Consider the following 12,854-nt stretch of genomic DNA (forward strand, 5'->3'; position numbering starts at 1 on the left):
GAAAACGCCGTAGATGAAGATGACTTAGAGCCTGTACAAATGAAAGTAGACAAAGAAGCATATCTTCTAGACGACATTACTAATTATGATTCACATATGAACCTGATGCCAGTTAAAAGAAAAAAAAACGAAAAAAAGAGTCAAAAGTGATGTTCTTTATATATATATATATGTATATATTTATGAGAAAGGCTTGACTGCAGGTGAAGCAGCAAGTTTGATGAATATCCCTCGCAAAAACTGGCTACAATTGGCTTCAGAATGACCAAAATAAGCTCGTTGATAGACTAGAGGGAAAGGCCGATGACGATATATGATAATTTGACAGAAAAGTGAGGTCGAAAATCACTACTAAACACGAATCATAAAGAATATCTCGAGGAAACATATGGCGAAAATGCTTCAGCAATGATAGATCAAACTATAGATAGCCTGACTGATCAATTTGAGAGTCAAAAAGTCAGTAAAAAAAAAAAAAAAAAAACTGTCCGTAACTTCATGGTAAATGAATGCGCATTATCTTTCAAAAAAACTTATTTCTACCCTCCCCCTCACGGAGAGAAGTTCTCCTGAAAAGATTCAGCAAAGATATGAGCGGGTTATTAATTGGTCAAAAACAGATCTAGGTTACCAGAGTAATTGTGTTTTTAATGATGAAGCAGCATTCCATGTCAACCTTAAAAGGACAATGGGTTGATCAAAAAAAAAAAAAAAAAAAAGGAGAAAGAGCCATCGTAGAGACGCTTACAACGAGGGCACAGACGACAACCATTCTAGGTGCTATATTGCCCGATGGAATTATAAATGTGAAAGTAAGAAGACCTTAATAATCTGTCTCAAAGAAACGAAAATTACATAGCACGCCATCCTAAAACCGCTGGATCTGCTGCAATCAAAACAACGTGCACCGTTACTGACCCTTATTTCAATTTCATTGCTAGTAACTCTTGATATTTTGGACAAGCACGAGCCGTTCACGGGCTTTTACCTTATCATGCATCATGTTCCAATCTATAAAAACCTTGATATCGAAAGTTATAGAATCAACCGCGGATACGGCTGTGTTTATCTTTCACTTCCTTATTCACCTGAACTGAACCCGATCAAACAATTTTAGTCGGTTGTCAAAAGTATACTGAAAAGAGAAAAAAAAAACTTTTAGAAAAGGAAACGCTAACTTCAAGAATAACCGATGCTTGCAACAGTGTTCTTTTGAGTGATTTACAAGGCTTTTGTCGGTATTCTGATTCAAACATTCACTTTGATTTTGGCACTCTTTATGCTTAAAAATTTTGTGTTATCAATAAAATAAAGTGTGTGTGCCAAGAAAAACAAAAAAAAAAATATGTGCAAAAGGTGCAGACTATTTTTTTTCAGGAGTTTGAATATATAATTGCGAATTCTTCAATTCTTCTCTAATATACTGAATAATAACCCTGGTATCTTATTGGTATCTTATGGGGTTACCTTGTTTCTCCTATAAACAAAAGGATCATAAATAATTTCAGTCTATATTGTTCAACCATCCTCTAAAGATGTATGTTGTTTATTTTGATAATAGATAGATATTCAATTACTTTTACGATGTTAGCAGTAGTGCTACACCCTTTCATATGGTAATCCTGTACATAGTATTGAGCATCTAATCTATTTACTCTCTATCATATTGGTTGTATGTTATATTAAAAAAAAAAAATTCGTTGACAGCTTTCCCGTCCCTTTTAGAGTTTTACTCGGAGTTGCGGATAAGAAAACGAGATTCATTTCATATAGCCAAAGACATTAAAAGAAAGGATTCTCCAAGTGTAATTTTATTGCTTCTTTGATGGTTTATATAGCATGAACCGCGGTTCAAAGATTAATTATGGTTTCATATTCATTTAAAAAAAAAAAAAAAAAAAAAAAAAGTTCAGGAACAGCAAATGGTTATCTTTAACAAATACAACAAGCAAGCAAAAGATATATTTTGTTTTCCACGTGATGGAGAACATACAATGGTAGAATAAAGATAGTGCTTCAAAAAAATAAAATAAAATAAAATAATAATAATGCTCATCTTCCATCTTGTGAAAGCAGGAACTCCATATCATTGAGCAGATCATTATTACTGCTTTTTTTTTTTTTTTTTTTTTTTTTTTTTTTTTTTTTTTTTGCCTAAAATAAAATGATATAGAGGAGTGAATATATATATGTATATATAAACATATTGTTTATTAGTTAGCTTATAACACTCAGATCTTTCAGAGTTGTAAGCGTCTTTCAGCCTTGACGAATAAGGCTCCTTTATTCAAATGCTTCATCTAGACCTATATAAGCTGCTGGTGAGTTACTTTCTCTTTCTCCATTGAGAAAACAGTGGCTTGTCAAACACGATACGTTATTTATCAATGACTGTAAATCCAGAAAAAAAAAAGACAAGAGGTATATTTCAAAGGCTACAAATTAAGATAGCAAAGACTGTAAAAAAGTTGATAGGGAGCACGTAATAAGATAAAAAAAAAAAAAAAAAAAAAAAAACTTTGCGTTTAACTCTGTTACTTTTTTTTTTTATCTCACATACAAAAAACAAATGACATTATTTTTTATGATAAATAAATAAAAATACATGTAACAACGTTTATTTTAAAAGGATGCACACACATATATTCAATAGTTCTAAATACTCGACTACTACTTCTTTTCTTTTTTTTTTTCTTAATATAATATAATATTATCTTATTTCTTCTTTTCTTCTTCAATTTTAACGTCTGTGGATTCTTCTATTTTTGTTTCTTCTTTCTTTGTTGATAAATCTTTTTCCATGGCATCCAATTCCTTATCAATAGCAGCCAACATCTTTTCTAATCGTTTACCCATACGTAAGATAGCTTTATCTGCGTCACGTTTTGTAGCATCCTTGAGCTCTTCAATCAGCTAAATAAATAAATAAATAAATATATAGTTGAAAAATAATAATAAAAATAGACAGTATATATATATATATATATATATATATTTTACCTCTTTATAATCTTCATGTTGAATCTTGATATCATTCAATTGTGCACGTTCTTCTAAGAGATCCACCTTTGTACGTAATTTTGTTAATGCTTCTTCAAGTTGAGATTTCTGTTCATCAGACAAAGGTGTTTCTTCAGGAGGAGCGACGGTATCGGCTTTATGAGTTTCTGTATCTGTCGTAGTACTAGCAGTAGTAGTACTAGCAGTAGTAGTAGTAGTAGTATCAGCGGCAGGTGGAGTAGTAGTCTCCTTTCTTTCAACCACATGTACGTCTGAAACAACAGGTGTCTCGGGAATAAATTCATCTCTCTTTTCTGCTGCAGCTTCACGCTCCTTCTTTTCAGCTTCTAAACGAGCTTCTTCCGCCTTAGCCGCCTCCAGTCTTGCCTTTTCTTCCTTTTCTTCTTGTTCTGACTCATCCTCAATCAACTCCTGTTGTTGTTCTAGGACATCCAATTTTTGTTTATAGGTACTTGCACCCACTTGTTCCAAGACTTGAAGTTCAGCTTCATTTACAAGATTATCGGGTAAACTATTAAAGGTAGCCTTCAAGGCTTCCTCTGTAGTCATACCACGATCCGTATAACTAAAGGCTCTTGAAAGAATTAAAAGAGTACCAGGTACATGATGATTCAAGTGAAGATCGAGCCATTGAGCCAATTCATCACGAAGACGTCCTGGTGAGGTTCCGATAGCACGGATACCACGAGAGGCACATGCATTTTGAAGCTCTTGAATCGTTAAACTTTCAATTCCTTCTGCTTGAATGACTCGATCATCTGCCTTAATTTGACGCATACGATTTCGGATCTGGAAACGTAAGAAATTGTCAGTACCAAAGGCATTGATATTCATATAACGACACATTGACACGAGTTGAGGTCGCGATAAATTATCTAACGTAAGTTCGTCTTCGAAACGCTTTGCAACATTAAGTAAATCTTCTGTTGATGCTTGTTCGCCTGTCATACGAATCTACATATTTATACATTTTTTTTAAATAAATAAATAAAATAAAAAAAATAAAAAATAAAAACTAAATTATATAGTAAAAAAGGGGGATAATGATTGCTGCTATACCTTTCTAAAAAAGTCTGCAAATTCTAATGCGGCTTTTTCATGGTCAGATCCGGGGAAGCCCGATTCGGATATAGTTTCTTGTAAGAATTTAGCCATTTCTAAACGAACTTTTAATAATTGCATCTTTTTCTTTTCCTGTTCATTATAAATGAATGAAGTTTAGTATATCCAATGTATATATAGATAGATAGACAGACAGTCATAAATACTTACCTCTTGAGATTTACTTTCATAAGTACTTGGTAACATATTAGGGAATAATTTAAGAGCAACGGGCAACAAAAATTCCATAAAAGGGACAATAATAAAGAAAGCAAAAGGAATTAATCGCATAAGGTCAGAGGTAGTTCGACGTAACTACAAGAAAATAAGAATATTTGTGTGTGAGATAATAAAAGGTAGGTTGAGGGGGGGAGAGGAAAGAGAGGAAGAGTTAGAATATTTTTATATGTTTAATATATCAAGAAACAAAACCGAGATACTTTACTTGACGATGTTCTCTTCTAGTTAATTTGCCACCATTTAATAACTTCCAAGTGAGTGCTGAAGAAATACGTACTTCAAGTCCTAGCAATTTAGTTCCGTGCCAATAATGAATAGCTTCTTCTTTTACTTTTTCCCAAATGGTTTTTTTAGGTTTTACAGTTGTAGTTGCTGTATTTAAAGTTGCTTTAGCTTGTTGTTCTTTAGCAAGAGCAGCTGCACGTGAAGTCATTGTCTCCTTTTCTTCGGACATTATTTTTTGTTGCTCTGAACGTAAGAGGCCTCTTTGAATATGAACCATTCTTTTTGTTGAAACATTAGGGTTCAATAGGACAAGGCGAATGGAAGCTGCAGGACGACGTTGTTGCTGTTGTCTAACATGTCGAAATGCAATGGCTGAACCATTTGTTTTTAAACCTAGTTGACGTACAGTTGTAGAATTAAACGCTCTATACATACTTTTTTTCTTATTATCAAAATATGAACAATAAAAATAGAAGGTATATTGTAATGACGTTACTTATATATATATATTTTTATATACTTAATAAAAAAGAAAGAAAGAAAAAAAAAAAAGAAAAAACAGGCAAGGGAAATGACATTTTTTTTTTTCTTAAAAAAAAATACGAATTTTAATTACTTTTGTGACTTGTATGCACCCCCACACTTGACTTAATCCAGAAAAATACACTACTGCTGCTCTCTGCTCGATGAGCGGGTGTATTTATGAAAAAAAAAAATAAGGGGCGGGAAGTAAAATCCCAAAAGAAAAGATATTCAACTCAACAATAAAACATGAATGCTTATTGATGATTTCTTCAAAGGAAAAATAAAAAAAAAAGAATATGACACTATTGTTGGAAAGAAGCTTTGAACCTGATTTAATTCAGAAATAGTAATTGCTCGCGTATAATGTTTCTATTGTAATTCTAAGGTACTAAAATAAAAAATGAATCATTATGAAAGACTTTATAAGTATAAAAATGTTAAAAATTGCTGATCTTACGCAAAAGGAAGACTATTGTTATCATAGACAATTAGTAAGCAAAAAAAAAAAAAAAACCCAAATTTACACTTAATACAAAAAATAGAGTAACAAAACCTCCTTTTTTTTTTTTAAGTATTGCGAAGTCTAGTAGTAGAGTAGCTAACTATACAGCACAAAACTGCAAGAATGGGTATTACCAAGCAATAAGTAAAAATAATAAAAAATTAGGACAAAAATGATAGTCCATACTTGATTATTAGATGAAGCAACATTAGTTTTTAATAGAAAGATTTTTAAACGACTCCATATATTTTAAATAAATTTATTTCTTACAATAAAAGACTTAGTTGAAGACTTGAGTTTATGCTTGTCTTAACAAAAAAAAAAAAAAAGGTGGTATTGATACGTTGTTACTGTGACTGTAGTAGACAGGCAATTCAATCTCCACCTTTTTTTTTTTTTTTGACTACAGGTTTGTCCGTCGCCTTTATACATGTATATTTTTTTTTTTTTTAAAAAAAAAAAAATAGGCATAATGAGTAAAAGAGAGGCATATAATGTGCAAATTCTTGGACAGGAACTTTATGATAAAGTTGCTTCCAGTAAAATTCTTTTAGTTGGTGCAGGTGGTATTGGCTGTGAATTATTAAAAAATCTTGTAATGTCAGGTTTTAAAGATATTGTTGTGGTAAGATCACGCAAATCTATACATCAATCAAGTGAGATTAACTAGATTCATAGATCGATTTGGATACTATTGATATTTCAAACTTGAATCGACAATTTCTATTTCAAAGACATCATGTAAAGAAGGCAAAAGCTCACGTATGTTTTTGTTTTTCCTTGTAATATGAGTATACGTTAGCATAAACAAAATTAATAATCTTGTTTTAGGTTGCCAGAGAATCAGCACTCAAATTTAATCCTGCAGCGAATATTGTTTCTCTTCAGGCTAATATTAAAGAACCTCAATTTAATGTTCAATGGTTTAAACAATTTACAATGGTTTTAAATGCTTTAGATAATTTGGGTAAGTCTTTAAATAGTATTAACTGTCAAAAATAAAAGGAAATATAATTTTAATATTTTTTTTTTTCTGAATAGATGCCCGTAGACATGTTAATACTATGTGTTTAGCAGCAGATGTTCCACTTGTTGAATCTGGAACTCAAGGTTATCTTGGACAAGCCTATGTGATTAAGAAAGTAAGGTATATAAAAGTGTAACAAATATTAAAATATTAACCTCTTTCACTCTCCCCCTCTTTTTGTGTGTGTGTGTAGTACGAGACCGAATGCTTTGAATGTCAACCTAAACCTACACCTACAACCTATCCTGTATGTACCATTAGAAGCACACCAAGTGCTCCTATTCACTGTATTGTATGGGCCAAAAGCTTTTTATTTAGGCAAGTCTATATAAATAATTTGATAGATATTATAATCCTTATGTTGCTTATATTGTTTGTATAGTCAATTATTTGGTAATTCAGAAGATGAAGAAGTATTTGACAATGATAAGTCTGAAGACAATGGTAAAAGAATATACATACATATTTATTTTATTCTATTTTATTGAAATAATATGTTATAGCACAAGAATTAGAGGCATTAGCTAGAGAGACAGCAGAATTAAAAACAATAAAAGAAGCAGCAGGGTCTTCTGACTATGCACGAAAAGTATTTGAAAAAGTCTTTAATATCGATATTCAACGACTCTTATCAATGGATTCTATGTGGAAGAATCGAACAAGGCCTACACCACTTGATTATGATACATTAGAGAAAAACACAAAGCTTATGGCAGAGGATGAAGCATCAACAGGACTTGCTGATCAAAAAGTATGGAGTCTAAATGAAAACTTTAAAGTATTTAATGATAGTGTAGTTCGATTATCGAAGCGTTACTTGAAGGAAAGAGAGGTTCAACCTGATGCTATTTTGTCATTCGATAAAGATGATGACGATGCAATGGATTTTGTAACAGCTGCCTCAAATTTAAGAGCCTATATCTTTCATATACCAACAAAGAGTTTATTTGATGTTAAATGTAAGTAACTAAAGTGATATAGTTAATATGATAGTTTTTTTTTAATCCTTTGTATAATAGCTATGGCAGGAAATATTATCCCAGCTATTGCTACTACAAATGCGGTTATTGCTGGCTTTGTTATTATGAAAGCATATGGTATATTACGAGGAAATATCAAAGATATTCCTAGAGTAAGATAAATAGTTTATCAAATGTATTATCATTTAAACTTCTCTTCTATCTATAGACATATCTTACAACTGGTTCACGTCTTGTTCAAGAAGCAAATGTTCAACCTAATCCAAACTGTGGTGTATGTAAATCTAGAGGTTCAACAGCATTAGTTAACTTTGAGAAAACAACCTTAAACGATTTAATTAATCAAGTTATTCTATTAAAACAAGAAAAGGGGGGCGCAGAGATGAATAAGGATGAATTAAGTGTTTTACAAGGAAGTAAACTCATTTACGACGCATTTGAAGAAGAAGTACAGTTAGCAGATAAGCCATTACATGAAATTGGATTATATCCTGGTAGTATTTTACGTTTTCAAGACGATGAAACTGATGTTGATCTTATTTTAGAAACTATTTTAAGGTAAGAAGAGAAAGAGAATAGATGTAATAGATAATAAATCATATAAAAAATTATAGTGAAAAACGAGTAGAACTATTAAACCCTATCCCCAAGACTAATATATTAAATAATACAAGAAAGCGTAAATTAGAAGAAGAAGCTTTACCAAAAGAAATGAATAAGAAAGTAAAGATAGTTTCTGAAGTAGTTGATAATATAATTATACTTGATGAAGAAGAGGACATTGTTTTATTAGACTAACTTATACATACACGTGATACATTATTAAATCATATTTGTCTTTTATGCGAAAAAATAAAAAAAATGATTAATATATAATAAAATCTATAGAAAATAGACTATTTCTTCTTCTTTTCTTCTTCTTCTTTTAAACAAAACATGCTACAAACTAATAATTTAAAAAGAATTCGAGATGAAAAGGAGTTAAACCAAGACACAACAAAGATGAAAATAGCAAATAAGCAAAAATCAAATATTTTTGATTTTCAATGTTCTGCCTTTTTAACTGGGAAAATTTTTGATTTTCAATTATCTCAAGTATTTAATAAGAATAGCAATAGTTCGTTTAACTATGTTGCCTTATTCTTTTGCAGTTATAATTTGTAAATAGGCGAAATCTCTTTTCAATGTTAACTCGCTCTACTTACCCTCTTTCTTTTTCTTCTTCCTCTTCTTATAGCTCACCACAATCTAAAAAGGATTTGTATCATATAGAGTAAGCAACTTTCATGTCACTCTTATTTATCGTTTGTAACTCTCTTTTTTTCATCTATAGAGATAATTCTGCTCATTTAATTCAATATGGTGCTTTACCGATTGTAATAACACAGGATGGAATTCAACTACATTCGGTTTATGCGACTCCTGGGAAGTCAGCTGGAAGTCTAACATTTCAACCCTCTTTTATTTTAGGTAAGTAGAGAAAGTAGGTAGCGAGGGAAGGAGTGGATGTATTGACATGGTTAAAATAGCTTCAGATAGTACTGATAGACTTATTGCTCGAGCTTATAAATCAATTGACTCCAAGACACATGATATTCAAAGGACTATCATTATTTTAGACCATAACTTGCATGTTTTATTCTATCATAAAGTCCCTCATCAAAAGTTTTTTCCTATGAAAATGATTTTAAATTGTTTTGAACAATCATGTAAAAGGAATTATTAAAGAAGATAAATAAAGGGTGTTTTTTTTAACTATATACAAACGTTATATAAAACGTTCCTCTTCCCTTCTTGTCATATTATATATTATTATGCTTTATTAAATAATAGTATACTTAAAAGAGAGAGAGTGAGAAAAGAAGAAAAAGGCTTAATGATGATTCCTATATCTTTATTTATTTTTTATCCCAATTATAGCCCTTAAACATTTCTTCAGCATGTATATCAGGGATCCAAAAGCCATCCTTATCTATAAATACTTGAGGCTTTTCTTTAACCTGCTTTCTATTTTGAAAGAGTTCTTCATTACCATTTGAGCCATCTGCAATAGAGCTTCTGCTGTCATCATCGTCTTCATCGTCGTCATCATCATCGTCGTCATCATCATCATCGTCATCATTTAATATAGATACATCATAAAGAAGGACACTACTTTCATCTAAAGAAATACTACTACTACTACTACTACTACTATCTAAATAAGTGATGTCATCAAGCAAATTTGTGCTGTAAAGAGACATATCGCTTTCATCTGAAAGGTCGCTACTTTCAAAAGCAGCACTGCTGTCTAGGTCATTAAACGGACTTGTAATGAAATTATCATTATTATTAATACTATCACTTGATTCCTCTTCTACCATAGGGACGAACACAAGTCTACTAGAAGAGCCATCCTCAGAAGCAATAGTGGATTCTTCATTTTCTCTATCATTATCAGAATTATGGGTACGATGCTCCTTTTTTTCTTTAATAACAAGATCCTCTTCGTCATGAACACGCTTGTTAAGAGTAGGATGGTCATCATGTGCTTTTTTTTCAGAAATGAATAGATGACGGTGATATCTGCGAAGAGCATGTTTAAATTTAAGTTTAGAAGCAGCACGTTCTCTAGATCTAGATCTAGATCTCATAATAGGATGAGATGTAGCTACAGAGTAAGAGTCCTCATTGGATAATGAAGAAGCAACAACTTTGGGTGATATGGATGAAGCTTCCTCCTCCTTTGATGAGAAAGAGTTGGATACATGATCATCAGCGAATATAAGTTTTTTAAGGAAATCATTTAGATTATGTCTTTCAAAAGATGGATTATCATTCACACTAGAAACTGCACTAGAAGAGGCTTCTTCAATCCAGTAAGCAGATTCATAAGATATTGCCGAAGAATAGGATTCACTATCAGAGGCAGCATAAACGGCTTGAGATAAGAGAGTAGAAGTAATTAAGGCGAGAGTAAATCGCATGATAGTAATAAATTATAAGGGAAAGAAGAGAAAGAAAATAACAAGGATTAGTTTCGTGTATTTAATTTTTTTTTTTTCATGTTTATTATTATTTGAAGGAATTTGACAAGCATTTCTCTAAATGTAATAAACGGTTTAAATTATAATATACGACAGTAAGTTTAAATCGTTTTTAGTCTATTACTTTTCTCTATTCATTTTTCTCTATGTTTTTTTTAATTCTTCCTTAAAAGTAAGCTATGATCTTTATATAAATGATGAAGGTAGAATACAATAACTATGTGTTTTATTTGAAGTACTGAAAATAATATATGCTCCACTACGTTGTTTATAAAAATCTTATTTATTACTGACTAATATATATACATGCATTTGTATATAAATAGTACAGCGTTATCAAACATGATGTATTTGCTTTATATATATCATATATTATTATTTTTCATTAATATAAACAACTTGCCAAGGAAAGAATCAGTGAGTGAATGAGAGAAGCAAATTAAATTATTTAAAGTCCGTTTTTTTTTCCTATTTTAAATAAAACACAAATACATAATACATACAGCAAAATTCCCTTTTTTTTTTTATTATTATTATTATTTTGTTAAACACTTACATATAATATTTTAACAGTATGGTAAATATTGAAATTAGAGCTGAGAACGAGAAAACAAATACAACAAAATGAAAAGCAATAATTAAATAATATATACGCGTTTTTTTTTTCTTTTTTTTTCTTTTTCTTTTTTATTAATTCATTTATTTTATTTTCATTAGTCCAACACACTCCGTCCCTATCTTACAGCTGTTCGTTCAACTTTGACCGCTGCATTATGTTTAGAAAACTTTTCTTCTCAAATTGCTGAAAGACACAATGCACCTGAAATTGAATCAGGGTACGCTTTCTTTTTCTTATTTTATATATGTATATAAAAGGAAACTAATGTCTTGTTGTTAGAAAATCAAAAGAATTATTAATGAACCCTTTAGTTATCAGTCGTAATGAAAATGAGAAAGTGTTGATTGAACCTTCTGTTAATTCAGTTCGTGTTAGTATCAAGATTAAGCAAGCAGATGATCTTGAACGTATATTATGCCACAAGTTCTCTCGTTTCTTAATGATGAGAGCTGAAAATTTCGTTATTTTACGTAGAAAACCTATTGATGTAAGATTGACTTGTTAGACATTATATATATAACAACTAATAATTGTATGTAAAGGGCTATGACATTTCTTTCTTGATTACGAATAATCATACGGAACAAATGTATAAGCATAAATTGGTTGATTTCATTGTTCATTTCATGGAAGAAGTGGATAAGGAAATTTCAGAAATGAAGTTAAGTGTAAATACTCGTGCAAGAATTGTTGCAGAAAGCTACTTGGTCCAGGTAAGATTATGGTTTATATTCACAAAAAAAAATAAGATAAAAGAAAGAGTTATTCATTTCGTTTTTTTTTTTTTTTTTTTTTTTTTTTTTTTTGTTCCTAGTTTGCTTAAATTGAATCATCATTTCAATAAAAAAAAAAGAAAGAAAGCGAATGTTAAGATACAATCCATGACAATGTAAGCCTATAATAGCATATTAACAATCTAAATTTGAGTCAACATGAAACAATATATAAACCAATGTTAGTTTAAATTGAAATATTTTGGAAATTACTGAATGTCTTTAAAACTGAATCCAAGAAAAAAGAGAATGATATAAATCGATTATTATTATTGTGTGTGTGTGTGTGTGTGTTTTTAAAAAAAAAAAAAAAAAAAAAAAAGCTAGAGACAGGAAAGAGGGGGGCGTGAAAGGGTTGGATGTAGTAAATTGATATATTACTTGAAAATATCATGTTTTAAAGAATATAAATAAATTGATAAATCATAACACAACTACTACTACTATTAATAATAACTCCACTGTACTATTAATACAACTATTGCCAGTAAAGAGTAAATGTATTTTTATGCATAATTCAAACTTTGTTTAAAATTAAGAATTATAGTATTTCCGGATGATGTCGTCTTACTATATACACTACTATTACAGTCAACATGTCTTATATATAAAGCGCCTATTACATGTGTTGTAGTTACTAACATGACTTGACAATAAGGAATAATGTTATTATTTATCTTTTTTTTTGGATAATAATGTTATTTAGTCTAATTTGTGAGATTATGTACATCATGGTGTTACCCTGTTTATGATGGTATTTGAGAAGGGCGGGAAAACCAAAGATCATGTGGGTAATTAGGAATAAAACGGAGATT

The 12,854-nt window shown here is 30.5% G+C and overlaps 5 protein-coding genes across 5 annotated transcripts; 3 read left to right on the forward strand and 2 right to left on the reverse strand.

Moving 5' to 3' along the window:
• Positions 1 to 2,578: 2,578 nt before the first annotated feature.
• On the reverse strand, positions 2,579 to 5,109 carry BX663DRAFT_514343 (LETM1-like protein-domain-containing protein). The gene is made up of 5 exons (XM_051528293.1): positions 4,568 to 5,109; positions 4,294 to 4,437; positions 4,081 to 4,215; positions 3,001 to 3,975; positions 2,579 to 2,913 (listed from the first exon to the last, which is right to left on the reverse strand). Exons 1-5 carry the CDS (start codon positions 5,018 to 5,020, stop codon positions 2,716 to 2,718), a joined length of 1,905 nt encoding a protein of 634 aa, XP_051381400.1. The 5' UTR covers positions 5,021 to 5,109; the 3' UTR covers positions 2,579 to 2,715.
• A 957-nt stretch (positions 5,110 to 6,066) lies between these two features.
• On the forward strand, positions 6,067 to 8,479 carry BX663DRAFT_514346 (uncharacterized protein). The gene is made up of 10 exons (XM_051528294.1): positions 6,067 to 6,239; positions 6,293 to 6,376; positions 6,446 to 6,581; positions 6,656 to 6,756; positions 6,835 to 6,959; positions 7,024 to 7,085; positions 7,145 to 7,600; positions 7,661 to 7,773; positions 7,830 to 8,179; positions 8,236 to 8,479. Exons 1-10 carry the CDS (start codon positions 6,087 to 6,089, stop codon positions 8,417 to 8,419), a joined length of 1,764 nt encoding a protein of 587 aa, XP_051381401.1. The 5' UTR covers positions 6,067 to 6,086; the 3' UTR covers positions 8,420 to 8,479.
• A 78-nt stretch (positions 8,480 to 8,557) lies between these two features.
• On the forward strand, positions 8,558 to 9,347 carry BX663DRAFT_553218 (uncharacterized protein; the record flags this gene model as incomplete). The annotated part of the gene is made up of 4 exons (XM_051531428.1): positions 8,558 to 8,781; positions 8,859 to 8,894; positions 8,955 to 9,091; positions 9,151 to 9,347. 4 exons carry the CDS (start codon positions 8,558 to 8,560, stop codon positions 9,345 to 9,347), a joined length of 594 nt encoding a protein of 197 aa, XP_051381402.1.
• Positions 9,348 to 9,519: 172 nt separating this feature from the next.
• On the reverse strand, positions 9,520 to 10,587 carry BX663DRAFT_553219 (uncharacterized protein; the record flags this gene model as incomplete). Its single annotated transcript, XM_051531429.1, has 1 exon — positions 9,520 to 10,587. The coding sequence occupies one exon, from the start codon at positions 10,585 to 10,587 to the stop codon at positions 9,520 to 9,522; it is 1,068 nt and encodes a 355-aa protein (XP_051381403.1).
• A 634-nt stretch (positions 10,588 to 11,221) lies between these two features.
• Positions 11,222 to 12,089, forward strand: BX663DRAFT_487576 (uncharacterized protein; the record flags this gene model as incomplete). Its single annotated transcript, XM_051524757.1, has 5 exons — positions 11,222 to 11,224; positions 11,365 to 11,483; positions 11,546 to 11,753; positions 11,809 to 11,979; positions 12,081 to 12,089. The coding sequence occupies 5 exons, from the start codon at positions 11,222 to 11,224 to the stop codon at positions 12,087 to 12,089; spliced, it is 510 nt and encodes a 169-aa protein (XP_051381404.1).
• Between the last annotated feature and the right edge of the window lie 765 nt (positions 12,090 to 12,854).

This window comes from Cokeromyces recurvatus (genome assembly GCF_025118155.1).
Source record: "Cokeromyces recurvatus strain NRRL 2243 chromosome Unknown BX663scaffold_18, whole genome shotgun sequence".
NCBI lineage: Eukaryota > Fungi > Mucoromycota > Mucoromycetes > Mucorales > Mucoraceae > Cokeromyces > Cokeromyces recurvatus.